General features: G+C 42.5%; 1 protein-coding gene across 1 annotated transcript in view; it reads right to left on the bottom strand.

Moving 5' to 3' along the window:
- The window catches only part of LOC120025084 (leucine zipper protein 2-like), a 60410-nt gene extending 52715 nt beyond the window's left edge, over positions 1 to 7695 (bottom strand). Inside the window, exons 1-3 of the mRNA XM_038969519.1 lie at positions 7688 to 7695; positions 2808 to 2925; positions 19 to 89 (exon numbers count right to left, since the gene is read on the bottom strand). Of these exons, the coding sequence (XP_038825447.1) occupies positions 19 to 89; positions 2808 to 2925; positions 7688 to 7695 (197 nt within the window). The remainder of the gene's footprint in view (positions 1 to 18; positions 90 to 2807; positions 2926 to 7687) is intronic.
- Positions 7696 to 18314: the final 10619 nt, after the last annotated feature.

Here is an 18314-nt window from a genome sequence, read left to right as displayed (position 1 = left end):
TAAGAAGCTTAGATCTACCTCTGCTTGTGGCTGAGCGCCAGGATTTTCAGGACATCCGTCTTGGCCACGGAGTCGTCATTTTTCAGTGTCTGGAAGAGAGGAATGAGAGCTTTTTAGTCTCACAAGAGAAATTGGTTTATTATATGACCACTCACAGTCTCACTCCAACACTCCAATGTGAAGGAGCTGATTCAAAGCACTCATAGGAACAGAAAGAAAACAACAGTGCCCCTTTCGAGTGTAAATGCACACATTGCTCCAAGCTGTCATGCAGTAGCCTATCTATGCTCGGGCAAAAAAAGATGTGAATAATTATTAGAATTTTTCATCCATATTGTGTAACCCCTCATAGATTATTGATGTGTATGCTTTTATGAGGGTAGTCGAAAATACTTTTTGTGGTCCAAAAAGTATTAGTTTATTTGTAAGCTTGTAGGAACTCATATAGTTTAGATTCAGGTTTGAGTGTAATTATGAATATTTTTTATGACACTTTTTGGGGAAGAAAACTCTAGCAAATTCAAGTGGTACAGTGTCTTGTTAATAATAAATTAGATCTTCATTTCCATAAATACACTAATTTTGAGTTCAATAATTGCAGCTCTGCAAGATTACTGAACTGTTTTAAAATGTTGCTTCAGTATAATAATGAGAAGAGACATTCTGAAAAATACCCATATTTCTTTATCACGAAAACTTTAATTAACCCGGGTGCATCCAATCAGGGCTTGATTTAGAGGGATGCTGGCACTACCATAACAAACCAGGGCACCTCCATAAGCAGTTAAGTTGCGAAGGAATGGCCCACATTAAACCATATACTAGCACACCACAGAGCAACTGCCAAGAATCAAAGCTCTATCATGCAAAGTCTAATTATGAAGGGTTGACCCAGCACCCAAGAGATGTCTAATTAAAACAATAAACACTTAGGACAGTAAATCTCCACCAGAAAGGTTAATCAGTTACACATACATAATTGATTACTCCAAAAAGTTACTGTTGATCGTTTTCACCCTTTTTTTTGTAAGAGATCCATCCCCCCTCGCTTCTCCCTTCATCTCCCGCCCCCTGCTTTGCCCGGTACATTTGCACAAGGTACACTGCCATCCAAGTCTGCACATAATGTACAGTAGCTAACTGACGTCAAAGCCTGCACCGAGGACATTGGTAGCGTAGACTACACACAGTGCCAGCCAGCCCCGACCAAGGGACAATGGATGCCACCGAAAACTGTCAGGAGGACAACACCATGAACCCAGGCTGGCCAGGTCACGTCATACAAGTAGACAGGGTGTATTTGGGAAGTCATTGATTAAAACTGAAATGGGCTACAGCCATCCAAGCCTACTAAAAAGAACACAGCGGCCCAGACTAACCAAAGGGACCACTGCCACCACAATTGGCAAAAGAGATTCCATTCAAGACTGACTAGGACAATGGTACTCTGGCTAACACCTGAGAGACAAATTTGTGTCTGCTGGTTCTCTGTGGGACACAGGATGTTGCAAGTAGAATTTGGACTGAAAATACTTGTCAAACCAAACGTCGTTTTCAATCTATTTGTTCAATTCAATTCATTCCCTACTTGTTTGACGAGAACTGAAATGGAATCGACTGCAGCCTTGATCAGTGGCGATATACAGATGGATCAGAGAAAAAATGTATTGCCTTGCTGCAGTAAACAATTTAACAACCAAATTACACTGGATTCACAAGATCTAGGATGAACTATGTTTATGGTGTCTTCCATCCAAGCTGTGCCTTCACCAATTCTCTATGGGAGTGATGATCATACATTTCTGTCTTTTACCTACATCATACTGTCTATACACCGTTTGTGGATCTGTATGTCATAAACGGATTACATTAAGCTGTGGTAGATATCAAGGGTAGAAGCATAGATACAATTCAAAGTAGACCTGGGTCATTCAAATCATTTCAGTGTTTGCTTGAGTCCGCCTGGAGTTCCAGGTGGATAGGATTTGCACCATTGGGACAATTCCATTGGTTCTATTGAGCCAGGCAATTTCAATCAAGCACATCTAAAGTATTTGAAAGATGTCAAATACAGGACTTTTTTAACCCAGGTCTGATGTAATATAAACATCCTCCATCGGCATCGCACATGCACGTCCTGTCACGATAGTTATTAGATCCTCTCATACAAAATCTTCTGCAATTAAACAAAAGGGTCGCTATCTAGAACCCAAAAGGGTTTTTCGGCTGTCCCCATAGGAGAACCGGTTGAATAACTTTTTGGGGGATTCCAGGTAGAACCCTCATGGTTCCATGTAGTTCCCTTTCCACAGAGGGTTCTACATGGAACCGAAAAGGGTTCTTCTACCTGTGACCAAAAATAGTTATACCTGGAACGAAAAATGGTCATCTTATTGGGACAGCTAAAGAACCCCTTTGGGGCCCTTTCAAAGAGTGCAGGGACAGATTTCTCAACACCGTCACCTTGGAGTAATTTTCCAGTTCTTACAACTGCACCTCAACTACAGGAATTCCACTTCCAAAACAGCTTTGGATTCGTATTCATATCAGTGATCGACAAAACGAAGGACATATTGCTTATTTGCTTTTGATAAATGAGGCCCCAGGTATGTAGTAGGCTCATTATACGCTAGGACAGCGGACGAGAAAGAGTGAATCACAGGCTGAGCTGAATTTTTAAGCCATTTTTGAAGTCCTATAACAGAGCCCTTCGAAATATCCTCAGGGTTCCAAAGGCACTCAAAGCCATCCACCTTTCTTTAACATCCCACTATAATCTGTCAGAAAAGAAACAGTGGGGCTCTAACCTGAAGGTTGCCTTTTATGCTGTCCAGTTCCTTTGAAGTCTTGGAGAGTTGACGCATGATGCCAGTCCGCTCGGTGAAGACCTCCTTCAGCTTCTGCTCCAGCCCTTCATAGCCTTGTCTGTCAAGGGAGAGAGAGAGAAGAGAGAGAGATTTCACTACTTTATGTCCGCCTGAGAGAAATCACACTTTATTGGCACACTTGGGAGTAGGAGATGTTGTTATTAAGCGGATTAAAAGTGTTGTCATTAGAGCAAAAGTGTAAAGAAATACAGACACACTACTATCTACTCAGGGGGGGGGGGGGGGGCAGTGCCCCTGTGACAACAATTTTGGACTCCCTTGTGGCCCCCCTAAATGTGGAGTATGAAATCATTTTTACATAACTAATTTTTGCTAGAGAACTAATCATTCTTTTTTTACATCCGTTATTAGACAGTGGCAACGATGATGATTATGAACATGGTCTTTTGCCTGCTAATATCTGCAATGCAGTGAAGATAACGATGACAACAATAACGTCTAATGTAACTGGCCCCTCTAACAGTACAACTGGCCCCAGCTTGGCCCCCCCAGTTGAAATGGTCTACAACCGCCACTGATCCACAAAACCAATTCGTCAAATGCCTTTTCTATTTCTATACTATTCAAACTATTGGAATGTAAATTAGGACCATTTTTAATGGTGACCTTGCCAAGAGGCAAACATTACTTTTCGTGCACATGTGCATGCAAATTTGGTCATTACAGATTCTTGTCTGAGAATCCTAAATGAATGCATTCCATATGATGGAATATGTGTACCCAGCACATATTTAATCTAACATTAGGATGATAACATCCCCAAAACACTCAAAGAATGAAAAATATATATATTTGGGAATGTTCAAACATTTTGTGCACAACATCTGAACAACCACCACAGAACATTCTGGGAAAGTTCTGGGAACTTTCACATAACCAATTTTGGTTTGCTGGGTATACAGATAAAATATTAATTGAAAAGTAATTTTTTATGAGTCCATTTGTCCTTTCACCTACTATTTTCGGGGGGTTGCGTCTCTGACCTTACTAGCCTACCAATTGATAAAACAGACATGTGGCTCTTGAATGACAAGCACACTCGTCAGCCAAGTGAAGTAGAGTTAGGGGACTCAGTGGTTGGAGGAGTAGGGAATAGAGAGTGAAAGCTCAGGAGTGGCAAATAAAGAGCTGAAGAAGAAACTGACAGCGCTGGCCTTTTGGGGCTACGGTTGGCCATGTGAGCTCTTCCTCTCTCCTCTCTCTCTCTCTCTCTCTCTCATCTGTGGTCAGAGATAAAGACATTGCAGCTTGCCTACATCTTCCCTAGTGCCAACTGCCGATGTCAGATTGAAAATCTATTTTTATTGAATGCAACACCCTCATTTACAAACAAAAATAAACTAATCAATCTTTTGGAAGCTTCCTCAAGATCAAGCTGGTCAGCCTGTGGTTTTCGATGTAACCGGTCGTCAATTTTAGATCGACATGCTGTGCATCACTGATTGCTTTCAACTCCGCACAACAGAATCATTATTTGCAAATGTGGTGCGTTACAAAAACATTAAACCACTCCCCCAATTTGACACTCCCCTAATTTGACATGCTAAATAGACAATAAAAGCTCTATCTCTACAAGTGACAAGAACATCAAGGATCGTCTACAATCAAAACCAAGAACCAGGAAGTGTAGGGGGGAAACAACATCCTTCCCACACTGCAGAAATGCCTGTTAGACCAATACCCAAATGACATTGCTTTGTCTTACGTTAGAAGCTCCTGAGGAAAGAGTAGAGCCCCAAGTGCAAGAAAATGTTACTTATCATCTAGAGAAAAACAACAACACACCATGCAGCTTAATGAGCTTCACTGTAAACCCCTCTGAGTGGATTTTGGGGAGCAGGTTTGAAAAAAATATATATATACTTTGTAATTTTTTTTAAATCGAAGCACTTTTAAATGCAACACTGCTGCCGTCATATTCGGCTGAATCCGGGAGGGCTCCCCACCTGTTTGACCTGTTCCTTGTTCCAAAAGTCTCATACACCTCATGTCCCGGATCAAGCACAATAACACACAAATCAGTAATAGAAAAGCAGAACTTAAGAAAGAAATAACATGTTGTAATACATCCTGGGCATGAGTTGCCACCGTATGGCATCTGTGAAATCTATTGCTAGCTCACGCAACAGAGAGAGATGAGGAAATCACTCCCTGTCTGCCAGCTTATTCATTACCCAATGGAATTGGCCCATCCGCGGCAGGGTAATGAATAAGACTCGTAATTTGAGGCCCACAAACAGCTATGACATATGAAGAGTCACAGATAACAGTAAAGAACGTTGCACATGGTCCGACATAAATTGGTAATTACTGCAAAAAAATGGCACCAGATACATAATTATGTTATGACCTTTCTCCGACACCAGCGTCCTGGCAACCTCTCGGTTTTCACGGCTCCGTTGGATGAGAGAAAAGTGTGCTAATGAGAATCGGGTTGTCTGACAAACAGTCTTATGATCAGATACGAGGCCGCTGTCCTCAGAATTCTGCTGCCAGTGATCACATGATGAAATATTTTTTATTTGGGCCTCTGCAATTCCCACATTCTTTTACATCTATCTTGATCTAGCATCTTAAGTCAAGCCAGTAAAACACGACTGGCTCGAAATAATGAAAAGAACCACACACAAAAAAAAAAATGCCGAAAAATGAGCTTTCTCCTACATGAGGAGCATCATCATTTATTGGTGGATACTGCGTAAAGTCCTTGCGGACAAACATTTCTCTAGCCTTGAAATCACAGCAAGTTTCTGAGTTATATGAGGTTGACCCTGCCATGTAAAAGAGAAGTGCTGAGCCGTGGGCCTGGAGAGGGAAAAGTGCTGAGGTCCACAATCAACAGCAAAACAGCTCAATAAAGGGAAGGAAGCAAGGCCATGCCACTTTCCCTCTCTACCTAGAGCAGCTGCAGAAGCAGCCTGGTCTTCAAGTTCAGTTGACAGGGCTGGCCTGGAAACGCTCTATCGTAGCACCGGTTAACAGCTATTGACCAGGGCCTTTTTTAATAATGGCTAATAGCTTATGAGATCATTCAGCCTCTCTGTGCAACACCACAGCAGTCAAAGTGTGGAAATGATGTGTAGGAGGTGAGGGAGCGAGGCCTTCTGTGAGTGTACATAAAAACAGTATGTAGGCCTGTCTCGCTTATACACACGGGTGTGTGTGAAATCAAGAATGTACACGCTTGTTGAGAGCACAGTTGTTAGTTGTGATTCATACATTTGGCTATCTACTAGAGGGATTAAAGGAGAACCAAAAGTAAGCGTGGCTTATCTGATGGGGATACTTCCATCCAGCTACCGGGCACTGCTTAATAAATCATTAACGAAGGGATTTCTAAATATTTATATCTGCTGTAGATTGTTGACAAAAAATGACAATTAAATAAATCCCTTTTAATCCAACTTTGTAACAATACAATTTAAAATAAATCCAAGAGGTCTAAGGATGTGCGCTGAGAGTCGGGAAGCAAGTTCAGGGAGTGAGTGTTTTAGGCTGAGGCATGAGAGCCTGTCAAGCCGGCTGAAACCTCCCCGTGTTGCCTCGGTCGAGGCACGGGAACCTGTTCACCCAGCTGAGGCATGGGCGCCTATCGAGCCAGCTGAGGCATGGGAGCCTATCGAGCCAGCTGAGGCATGGGAGCCTATCGATCCCGCTGAGGTATGGAAACCCATCGAGCCAGCTAAGGCAGGGGAACCCGTGGAGCCCGCCGAGGCATGGGAATCCGACAAACCGGCTGAGGCCTCCCAGGTAGCTCCATTTCTGACACCTGGACCCAACATCACCTCCAACACACAAAACAAAACACTCCCTGATGCTTCCCTTTGGTGAGGCGTCATTCTGTAACGATGTGCGCTGAGAGTCAGGAAGCAAGTTCAGGGAGTGAGTGTTTTAATAAATAAACACAATGTAATACAAACTAAGAAACACGAACAACGCACAGACATGACACAGAAACAATGATGCCTGGGGAAGGAACCAAAAGGAGTGACATATAAAGGGCAGGTAATCAAGGAGGTGACGGAGTCCAGGTGAGTGTCATTATGCGCTGATGCGCGTAACGCTGGTGACAGGTGTGCGCCATAACGATCAGCCTGGTGACCTAGAGGCCGGAGAGGAAGCACATGTGACAGGGTCTCAATACTTTTGCAAGACACTCTACTGTAGCTGGCTGGCAATGCTTCATATTAATAGGCATTTGTCAATGACCTATTCACAATCCATAAATCTTTGTTTTAAAATAAACTAGGCATTCATTGATATTAATGGATGTACTTACTTGAAAGGATCCAACTCACACCAGTAAGGATGTATGATAATAAAATGAATATGAATAATAAGGAATTCCCATGGTGCCCCATGCGAGGACAATCCATAGATAGTATATGAACACAAAACTACACTGAGTGTAGCAAACATTAGGAACATCTTCCTAATATTGAGTTGCCTCCCTTTTGCCCTCAGAACAGCCTCAATTCGTCAAGGCATGGACTCTACAAGGTGTCAAAAGCGTTCCACATGGATGCGGGCCTATGTTGACTCCAATTCTTCTATTCTTGATACACACGGGAAACTGTTGAGCGTGAAAAACCAGGCAGCCTTTCAGTTCTCGACATACTCAAACCGATGCGCCTTAAATCTTTTGTTTTGCCCATTCATCCTCTGTATGGCACACATACACAATCCAAGTCTCAATAGTCTCAAGCATTAAAAATCCTTCTTGAACCTGTCTCCTCCCCTTCATCTGCACTTGATTGAAGTGGATTTAAGGTGTCATCAAGAAGGGATCCTGGATTCACCTGGTCATCACGGATTCACCTGGTCATCACGGATTCACCTGGTCAGTCTATGTCATGGAAAGAGCAGGTATTCCTAATGTTTTGTAAACTCAGTGTATATTAAGCATTGCCCGGTAGCTGGATGGAAGTATCCCCAGCAGATAACCCTTATTTAAGAATGTGCTCCGAAACCAATATTGCGTGGCGAATAAACTGAAGGGGAACATATTTTACGATGAACAAGCTACAAAACCAACAGCAGAAGTTATTTGTAAGTGCTAGCATTTAATCCGTCAAGTATAAAATGACTTTATTTGCTGTAATGCAGATTATGAGGAGACAGCAGTTTATGTAGTGCCTCCAAGTTCAGGCTGGATTATTTGTGTTATTAAGAGGGTGCAAATAAATAGTTGTAATAAGGGGAACTGCCCAAGGCTTGTCGAAAAATGTACATATTTCTTTACCCAAGCATGACTACTACTGACTCTTGTCTTGTATAAACATAGCAGACAGCAGGGAATAGGAATTGCATTGGTTGTCAGACTATCTGACAAAATCTTCTTTAATTGTTTGGTTGACGGACATGTTAAACAATGGGTTCAGAAGAAGCTAATTTGGCATCAAATGTTGGTAAGACAATACCGAAGAATTGTGTACACAATGTGACGCAGTCCAAAATCGTAATATTTCCCTGTGTATCATGGCGCCGGAGAAGATGGCTGACGTTTTACGTGCTCCTAACCAACTGTTTTTGTTCGTTACTTATTTTTTTACTTATTTTTTACATAAAGTTGCTGCTACGTTCTCTTATGACCGAAATTAACTTCTGGACATCAGAACAGCAATTACTCACCACAGACTGGCAGAAGCTTTTTTTCCCCATGAATGAGTGTGACGAGTTCGACGTGAAGGACATACTGCTTTCCCCGGGAACATTTGCGTGAAGAGAAGACAGAGAAAAAGAGGGCGGAGGTCGGGCTGCCTTTTGAGAATTTGTAGGCGATCAAATAAACCCCCACTGCCTTCCGTTCTATCATTGAAAATAAAATGGACGACCTACGAGGAAGATTAAACTACCAACGGGACATTAAAAACGGTAATATCTTATGCTTTACGGAGTCGTGGCTGAAAGACAACATTATTAACATACAGCTGGCTGGTTATACACTGTATCGGCAGGATAGAACAGCGGCGTCTGGTAAAACAAGGGTGTCGGACTATATTTATTTTTGTAAAAAACAGCTGGTGCACGATATCTAAGGAAGCCTCAAGGTTTTGCTTGCCTGAGGTAGAGTATCCCATGATAAGCTGTAGACCACACTATCTACCAAGAGAGTTTTCTACTGTACTTTTTGTAGCTGTCTACATAAAACCACAGACCGATGCTGGCACTAAGACCGCACTCAATGAGCTAGATTCTGCCATAAGCAAACAGGGAAATGCTCATCCAGAGGCGGCGCTCCTAGTGGCCGGGGACTTTAATGCAGGGAAACTTAAATCCGTTTTACCAAATTTCTATCAACATGTTAAATGGGCAAGCAGAGGGGAAAAAAACTCTAGATCACCTTTAGTCCACACACAGAGACACATACACAGCTCTCCCTCACCCCCAATTTGGCAAATCTGACCGTAATTCTATCCTCCTGATTCCTGCTAACAAGCAAAAATGAAGCAGGAAGCACAGTCAATAAAAAAGTGGTCTGATGAAGCAGATGCTAAGCTACAGGACTGTTTTGCTAGCACAGACTGGAATATGTTCCGGGATTCATCTGACGGCATTGAGGAGTACACCACATCAGTCATCGGCATCATCAATAAGTCCATCGATGACGTCATCCCCACAGTGACCGTATGTACAGTGGGGCAAAAAGTATTTAGTCAGCCGTCAATTGTGCAAGTTCTCCACTTAAAAATATGAGAGAGGCCTGCATTTTTCATCATAGGTACACTTCAACTATGACAGACAAAATGAGAAAAGAAAAATCCAGAAAATCACATTGTAGGATTTTTAATGAATTTATTTGCAAATTATGGTGGAAAATAAGTATTTGGTCACCTACAAACAAGCAAGATTTCTGGCTCTCACAGACCTGTAACTTCTTCTTTAAGAGGCTCCTCTGTCCTCCACTCGTTACCTGTATTAATGGCACCTGTTTGAACTTGTTCAGTATAAAAGACACCTGTCCACAACCTCAAAAAGTCACACTCCAAACTCCACTATGGCCAAGACCAAAGAGCTGTCAAAGGACACCAGAAACAAAATTGTAGACCTGCACCAGGCTGGGAAGACTGGATCTGTAATAGGGAAGCAGCTTGGTTTGAATAAATCAACTGTGGGAGCAATTATTAGGAAATGGAAGACATACAAGACCACTGATAATCTCCCTCGATCTGGGGCTCCACGCAAGATCTCACCCCGTGGGGTCAAAATGATCACAAGAACGGTGAGCAAAAATCCCAGAACCACACGGGGGGACCTAGTGAATGACCTGCAGAGAGCTGGGACCAAAGTAACAAAGCCTACCATCAGTAACACACTACGCCGCCAGGGACTCAAATCCTGCAGTGCCAGACGTGTCCCCCTGCTTAAGCCAGTACATGTCCAGGCCCGTCGGAAGTTTGCTAGAGAGCATTTGGATGATCCAGAAGAAGATTGGGAGAATGTCATATGGTCAGATGAAACCAAAATAGAACTTTTTGGTAAAAACTCAACTCGTCGTGTTTGGAGGACAAAGAATGCTGAGTTGCATCCAAAGAACACCATACCTACTGTGAAGCATGGGGGTGGAAACATCATGCTTTGGGGCTGTTTTTCTGCAAAGGGACCAGGACGACTGATCCGTGTAAAGGAAAGAATGAATGGGGCCATGTATCGTGAGACTTTGAGTGAAAACCTCCTTCCATCAGCAAGGGCATTGAAGATGAAACGTGGCTGGGTCTTTCAGCATGACAATGATCCCAAACACACCGCCCGGTCAACGAAGGAGTGGCTTCATAAGAAGCATTTCAAGGTCCTGGAGTGGCCTAGCCAGTCTCCAGATCTCAACCCCATAGAAAATCTTTGGAGGGAGTTGAAAGTCCGTGTTGCCCAGCAACAGCCCCAAAACATCACTGCTCTAGAGGAGATCTGCATGGAGGAATGGGCCAATATACCAGCAACAGTGTGTGAAAACCTTGTGAAGACTTACAGAAAACGTTTGACCTCTGTCATTGCCAACAAAGGGTATATAACAAAGTATTGAGATAAACTTTTGTTATTGACCAAATACTTATTTTCCACCATAATTTGCAAATACATTCATTAAAAATCCTACAATGTGATTTTCTGGATTTTTTTTTCTCATTTTGTCTGTCATAGTTGAAGTGTACCTATGATGAAAATTACAGGCCTCTCTCATCTTTTTAAGTGGGAGAACTTGCACAATTGGTGGCTGACTAAATACTTTTTTGCCCCACTGTATATACCCCAACCAGAAGCCATGGATTACAGGCAACATCCGCACTGAGCTAAAGGCTAGAGCTGTCGCTTTCAAGGAGTGAGACTCTAACCCAGAAGCTTATAAGAAATCCTGCTATTCCCTCCGACAAACCATCAAACAGGCAAAGCGTCAATACAGGACTAATATCGAATCGTACTACACCGGCTCTGACGCTTGTCGGATATGGCAGGGCTTGCAAACCATTACAGACAACAAAGAGAAGCAACGCCGAGAGCTGCCACAGTGACACAAGCCTACATAAGAGCTAAACTGCTTTTAGGCAAATAACACTGAAACATGCACGAGAGCACCAGATGTTTCCCGGACGACTGTGTGATAACGCTCTCCGCAGTCAATGTGAGTAAGACCGTAAGGCCAGACGGATTACCAGGACGTGTACTGTGAGCATGCGCTGATCAACTGACAAGTCTTCACTGACATTTTCAACCTCTCCCTGTTCAAGTCTGTAATACCGACATGTTTTAAGCAGACTACCATAGTCCATGTGCCCAAGAACTCTAAGGTAACCTGCCTAAATGACTACCGACCCGTAGCACTCATATCTGTAGCCATGAAGTGCTTTGAAAGGCTGGTCATGGCCCACATCAAAACCATTATCCCAGAAACCCTAGACCCACTCCAATTTGCATACCGCCCCAACAGATCCACAGATGATGCAATCTCTATTGCACTCAACACTGCCCTTTCCCACCTGGACAAAAGGAACACATGTGAGAATGCTATTCATTGACTACAGCTCAGCGTTCAACACCATAGTGCACTCAAAGCTCATCAAAAAGCTAAGGACCCTGGGACTAAACACCTCCCTCTGCAACTGGATCCTGGGTTTCCTGACGGGCCGCCCCCAGGTGGTAAGGGTATGTAACACATCCGGCACACTGATCCTCAACACAGGGGCCCCTCAGGGGTGCGTGCTCAGTCCCCTCCTGTACTCCCTGTTCACTCATGACTGCACGGCCAGACACAACTCCAACACCAGCATTAAGTTTGCCAATGACACAACAGTGGTAGGACTAATCACCGACAACGACGAGACAGCCTATAGGGAGGATGTCAGAGACCTGGCCGTGTGGTGCCAGGACAACAACCTCTCCCTCAACGTGACCAAGACAAAGGAGATGATTGTGGACTACAGGAAAAGGAGGACCAAGCATGCCCCCATTCTCATCAACGGGGCTGTAGTAGAGCAGGTTGAGAGCTTAAAGTTCCTTGGTGTCCACATCACCAACAAACTATCATGGTTCAAGCACACCAAGACAGTCGTGAAGAGGGCATGACAAAACCTATTCCCCCTCAGGAGACTGAAAAGATTTGGAATGGGTCCTCAGATCCTCAAAAAGTTCTATAGCTGCACCACCAAGAGCATCCTGACTGGTTGCATCACTGCCTGGTATGGCAACTGCTCGGCCTCAGACTGCAAGGCACTACAGAGGGTAATGCGTATGGCCCAGTACATCACTGGGGCCATGCTTCCTCCCTTCCAGGACCTCTATACCAGGCGGTGTCAGAGGAAGGCCCTAAAAATTGTCTAAGATTCCAGCCACCCTAGTCATAGTCTGTTCTCTCTGCTACCGCATGGCAACCCGTCTAGGTCCAAGAGGCTTCTAAACAGCTTCTACCCCCAAGCCATAAGACTCCTGAACATCTAATCAAATGACTACCCAGACTATTTGCATTGCCCCCCCCCCCCCTCTCTTTTATGCCGCTGCTATTCTCTGTTATTATCTATGCATAGTCACTTTAATAACTCTACATATATGTACATCTTGCCTCAATTACAGTTGAAGTCGGAAGTTTACATACACCTTAGCCAATTACATTTAAACTAAGTTTTTCACAATTCCTGACATTTAATCCTAGTAAAAATTCCCTGTCTTAGGTCAGTTAGGATCACCACTTTATTTTAAGAATGTGAAATGTCAGAAAAATAGTAGAGAGAAGGATTTATTTCAGCTTTTATTTCTTTCATCACATTCCCAGTGGGTCAGAAGTTTACATACACTCAATTAGTATTTGGCAGCATTGCCTTTAAATTGTTTAACTTGGGTCAAATGTTACGGGTAGCCTTCCACAAGCTTCCCACAATAAGTTGGGTGAATTTTGGCACATTCCTCCTGACAGAGCTGGTGTAACTGAGTCAGGTTTGTAGGCCTCCTTGCTCGCACACGCTTTTTCTGTTCTGCCCACAAATTTTCTGTAGGTTTGAGGTCAGGACTTTCTGATGGCCACTCCAATACCTTGACTTTGTTGTCCTTAAGCCATTTTGCCACAACTTCGGGAGTATGCTTTGGGTCATTGTCCATTTGGAAGACCCATTTGCAACCAAGCTTTAACTTCCTGACTGATGTCTTGAGATGTTGCTTCAATATATCCACATCATTTTTCTACCTCATGATGCCATCTACTTTGTGAAGTGCACCAGTCCCTCCTGCAGCAAAGCACCCACACAACATGATGCTGCCACCTCCGTGTTTCACGGTTGGAATGGTTTTCTTTGGCTTGCAAGCCTCCCCCTTTTTCCTCCAAACATAACGATGGTCATTATGGCCAAACAATTATATTTTTGTTTCATCAGACCAGAGGACATATCTCCAAAAAGTACGATCTTTGTCCCCATGTGCAGTTGCAAACCGTAGTCCCGCTTTTTTTTGGCAGTTTTGGAGCAGTGGCTTCTTCCTTGCTGAGCGGCCTTTCAGGTTATGTCGATATAGGACTCGTTTTACTGTGGATATAGATACTTCTGTACCTGTTTCCTCCAGCATCTTCACAAGGTCCTTTGCTGTTGTTTTGAGATTGATTTGCACTTATTGCACCAAAGTATGTTCATCTCTAGGAGACAGAACGCATCTCCTTCCTGTGCGGTATGACGACAGCGTGGTCCCATGGTGTTTATACTTGCGTAAATTGTTTGTACAGATGAACGTGGTACCTTCAGGCGTTTGGAAATTGCGCCGAAGGATGAACCAGACATGTGGAGGTCAACAATTATTTTCCTGAGGTCTTGGCTGATTTCTTTTGATTTTCCCATGATGTCAAGCAAAGAGGCACTAAGTCTGAAGGTAGGCCTTGAAATACATCAACAGGTAAACCTCCAATTGACTGAAATTATGTCAATTAGCCTATGAGAAGCTTGTAAAGCCATGACATCATTTTCTGGAATTTTCCTTGCTGTTTAAAGGCACAGTCAACTTAGTGTATGTAAACTTCTGACCCACTGGAATTGTGATACAGTGAATTATAAGTGAAATAATCTGTCTGTAAACAATTGTTTCAGAAATTACTTGTGTCATGTACAAAGTAGATGACCTAACTGACTTGCCAAAACTATAGTTTGTTAACAAGAAATTTGTGGAGTGGTTGAAAAACGAGTTTATTAGCGCCAACCTAAGTGTATGTAAACTTCCGACTTCAACTGTACCTCGACTAACCGGTGCCCCCGCACATTGACTCTGTACCGGTACCCCCTGTATATAATCTCGCTATTGTTATTTTACTGCTGCTCTTTAATTACTTGTTCCTTTTATTTCTTATTTCGTATTTGTTAAACTGCATTGTTGATTAATGTCAGTATATTGATCCATGTCATATTCAGTGACAGTATCCAAAGCCAGCTAACAGAGTTGTTTGATATGAAATAAAATATCGAATTGTATCTCACTCCAAGGTCTTGCATGAGATGAATGTTCTCTCTTTTCGTATTGATTTGTTTTTCTTTGTGATTTATATCTGAAATTAAAGAGTGGGGGTTCTGAGAATAAACGAGACACTAAAATGTACATTTGCATGCCTATGAAAAAAACAAATGAGGTTTCTTAATTATTTAGGAACTTTAAAAGTGGTTGTGGTTTGTGGCCTGCTGGAGGTCATTTTGCAGGGCTCTGGCAGTGCTCCTCCTTGCACAAAGGCGGAGGTAGCGGTCCTGCTGCTGGGTTGTTGCCCTCCTACGGCCTCCTCCACGTCTCCTGATGTACTGGCCTGTCTCCTGGTAGCGCCTCCATGCTCTGGACACTACGCTGACAGACACAGCAAAACTTCTTGCCACAGCTCGCATTGATGTGCCATCCTGGATGAGCTGCACTACCTGAGTCACTTGTGTGGGTTGTAGACTCCGTCTCATGCTACCACTAGAGTGAAAGCACCGCCAGCTTTCAAAAGTGACCAAAACATCAGCCTGGAAGCATAGGAACTGAGAAGTGGTCTGTGGTCACCACCTGCAGAATCACTCCTTTATTGGGGGTGTCTTGCTAATTGCCTATAATTTCCACCTTTTGTCTTTTCGATTTGGACAACAGCATGTGAAATTTATTGTCAATCAGTGTTGCTTCCTAATTGGACAGTTTGATTTCACAGAAGTGTGATTGACTTGGAGTTACATTGTGTTGTTTAAGTGTTCCCTTTATTTTTTTGAGCAGTGTATTTCGTAATTATAAAGTAATTAGCTGTTCTGAGAAATATGTTGAAAAAGTTCAACTACCTTTATCAGGTGCAAATAAGCACATTTCACATTCATTTGTGTTAACACATTGCTGACTAGTTTTTGGAGCAGATAATGAAATATTTGACTTGTCATTGGGAATGGAAAGATTGTAGAGTCAGTTCCATTGATTGACTTGCCCCAGTCTGCTGCCCCCAACATAACTGTGACAAGTCTAAATGAAACTTGAGATAGATGGAGTATTCTATTGAGTCCTAGAAGACCTAGTTCAAAAAAATCTTAGACCTTTCCTTTTAAGAGGCCACCCAAATAAATTCCCTGAGGTAACTGTGTGTGTGCGCGTGTCTGTGTGTCTGTGTGTAATCCCCTGACTGAACTGACCTGGCCTGTATCTTCAATGATTAACCAGAACAAATGATCTCAGGGTGGATCTTTGGGGACCAGCACGACCCAAAAATTCCCCCTGCTTATACATGTGTAGGGTAAAGATGCATTGCAGATATATCAGACCATTTTCAGTGTCACCCAACCCAAGCTGGTACACAGCAACTGATGCAATGGACTTTATTGTGTAGAAGTTTTACAATAAACTGAGCAAGGAAGTGAAATATTATCTGCAGTGAACAGGAATCTCTCGCCATATGTGCTATTTCTTTCACGTAGCAAGGCCAGCTAATTTGTTCATCACTTAAATTGCATAAGATTCTACAGTGTTTGAATTTGAAGACATTAAAATAGAAATACTTAGCATAATAAATTAATAATTCAATCATTTCTTGCAGGCATTTTCATGCATAGATTTATGGCAATTACTTCCCTTGACATTAAACACTGTCATTCCCTCTTTGGAGACAGTATTATTTTTTGGACATTAATTTAAATACTGTTTATGAATAACGCAAGTTGTAAATGGATGCATGAAAGGATATAGTGACATTTAAAGAAAAATCCCACCCCAACACTATCTTTGGTATTTGTATCATTAGACCATTGTTGATTTATTCCAACAATGTTTTGCATGTCAACAATCAAGTTTTCAATATACAGAAATACAGAAATATATTTCTCAAGTAAGAATTTTGCTAGGACTGTTTGGGAGTGGTTTGACTAGGGAGGGGAAAACTTAAAACAATCTGTTATTAGAAGAGATGTAACATTCTTTCTTATTGGTCTATTTACTGCCTGGTGATCACTCCATCCACCAACAGCTTTTACCAACAGCTTTTACACTAAAATGGCATTATCATAATGTTCACAATTTCACAGTACTATTTCAACCTTATAGTGTGGGAATATATATAAAACATAGGAAAATCATGTTCACCCCAGCGCCTTTGCTATTGTTTTGTAGACGAAACAGAGGTAGGGAGAGTCCAAATCGCAGTACATATTCTGCTGTTTGTGCAATGTGTTCGTAGTTCGCAGTAACTTCTTAGATGTTGTAATATCCCAAATGGATGTGGCTGTTTCACCATTAAGGATTCCAGCTTTACACCCATCTTAAGGTGTAAACCAAATGTACTTGCTTGGAGGTGAGAGCTTGTCAGCATTCGTTCTGCTCTCTCCTCTGTCATGCACACTCTGAATCATTTTCACAGTAGACGTTCAACATGAAACCATCCTCCCAGCTGTGGCCATGTCTCAAAACGGCATGCTTTATTTAATAACACTTGGCCCGAGCCGTCTAGACGCACAGCCTGCATTAAAGTGTCATCCGGCGAAGGAAGAAAGAAACCTAGGGGGAAATCGCTTTTTCTGGCAACTTTAATATCCGGACTGTGTTTGTGCGCACCAATATCACTTCTGTACCTTTAATAAATACGCACTAGAACACAAAGAGACAAGGAGCGCCTTGCTCCTTCCCGCCTGATTTACACACGAGTTGTGACTCACTCTCCCTTCCTGTGATAGAAGCTCTCAACTGGGTCCTATTTTACAAAGAGAGTGTTAAAAAGATATCCCTAGATTTGATCAAGGTTGCCAGCTCCACTGAAATCTTTGACATAGTGTTTCCGAATTCAGCTCCCGCCAACATTCAGTTCCTGTAATGGGTTGTGTTGTGAACCCCTTGTGCAAATCTTGTGTTCCAATCAAGCTGAATGCCGTTACTCTTTTCTTTGAAAGGCACACATGCCAAACATAAAAATCTACACAGTATCTCTATTGAGGCTATAGATAATACACTTCCACTGCGTGGGAGAGAGAGAACACCTTTTCAGTCAAAGAAATTTGAAAGCAACGACAAAGTTAATTTGGGCTGCTGCAAAGGCAGTACACACCTACAAACCAGGCAGAAATGTGTAGGATGAGAAAGTCATAGTGCGAGTAACATTCAGCCACGTTCAAAAGAATAATTCAATATTAACATCTTATATTCCGTTGAAATCCGCTGTTTACTCATTCATTTAGAATGCTCTTACGGCCTTGTAAAACATGTGCTATATAGAATAGACTGTGGTATGATTATTTTATACTCTTTTATATGGTTGTATGATATCAATATCTTCTCAGTGTGCCAATGTAGAAAGAAAGCAAACAAACACATATGTACATGTGAGGTTTGCCAGAGCAAGGGTAAATATTTGATTTTGCAAGCCTTTGAGTTAAAGCTCACATCTTTCACTCCTACTAATTAAACATCGATCCTGCTGTCGCAGAATGACGATAACTGCGTCCATGAACCCAGGTACACAATGGAAACGACTTAATATGA

The sequence above is a fragment of the Salvelinus namaycush genome, chromosome 30 (genome assembly GCF_016432855.1).
Source record: "Salvelinus namaycush isolate Seneca chromosome 30, SaNama_1.0, whole genome shotgun sequence".
Taxonomy (NCBI): Eukaryota; Metazoa; Chordata; class Actinopteri; order Salmoniformes; family Salmonidae; genus Salvelinus; species Salvelinus namaycush.
Note: the sequence above shows the minus strand (reverse complement) of the source record. Positions and strands in the feature narration are given on the sequence as shown.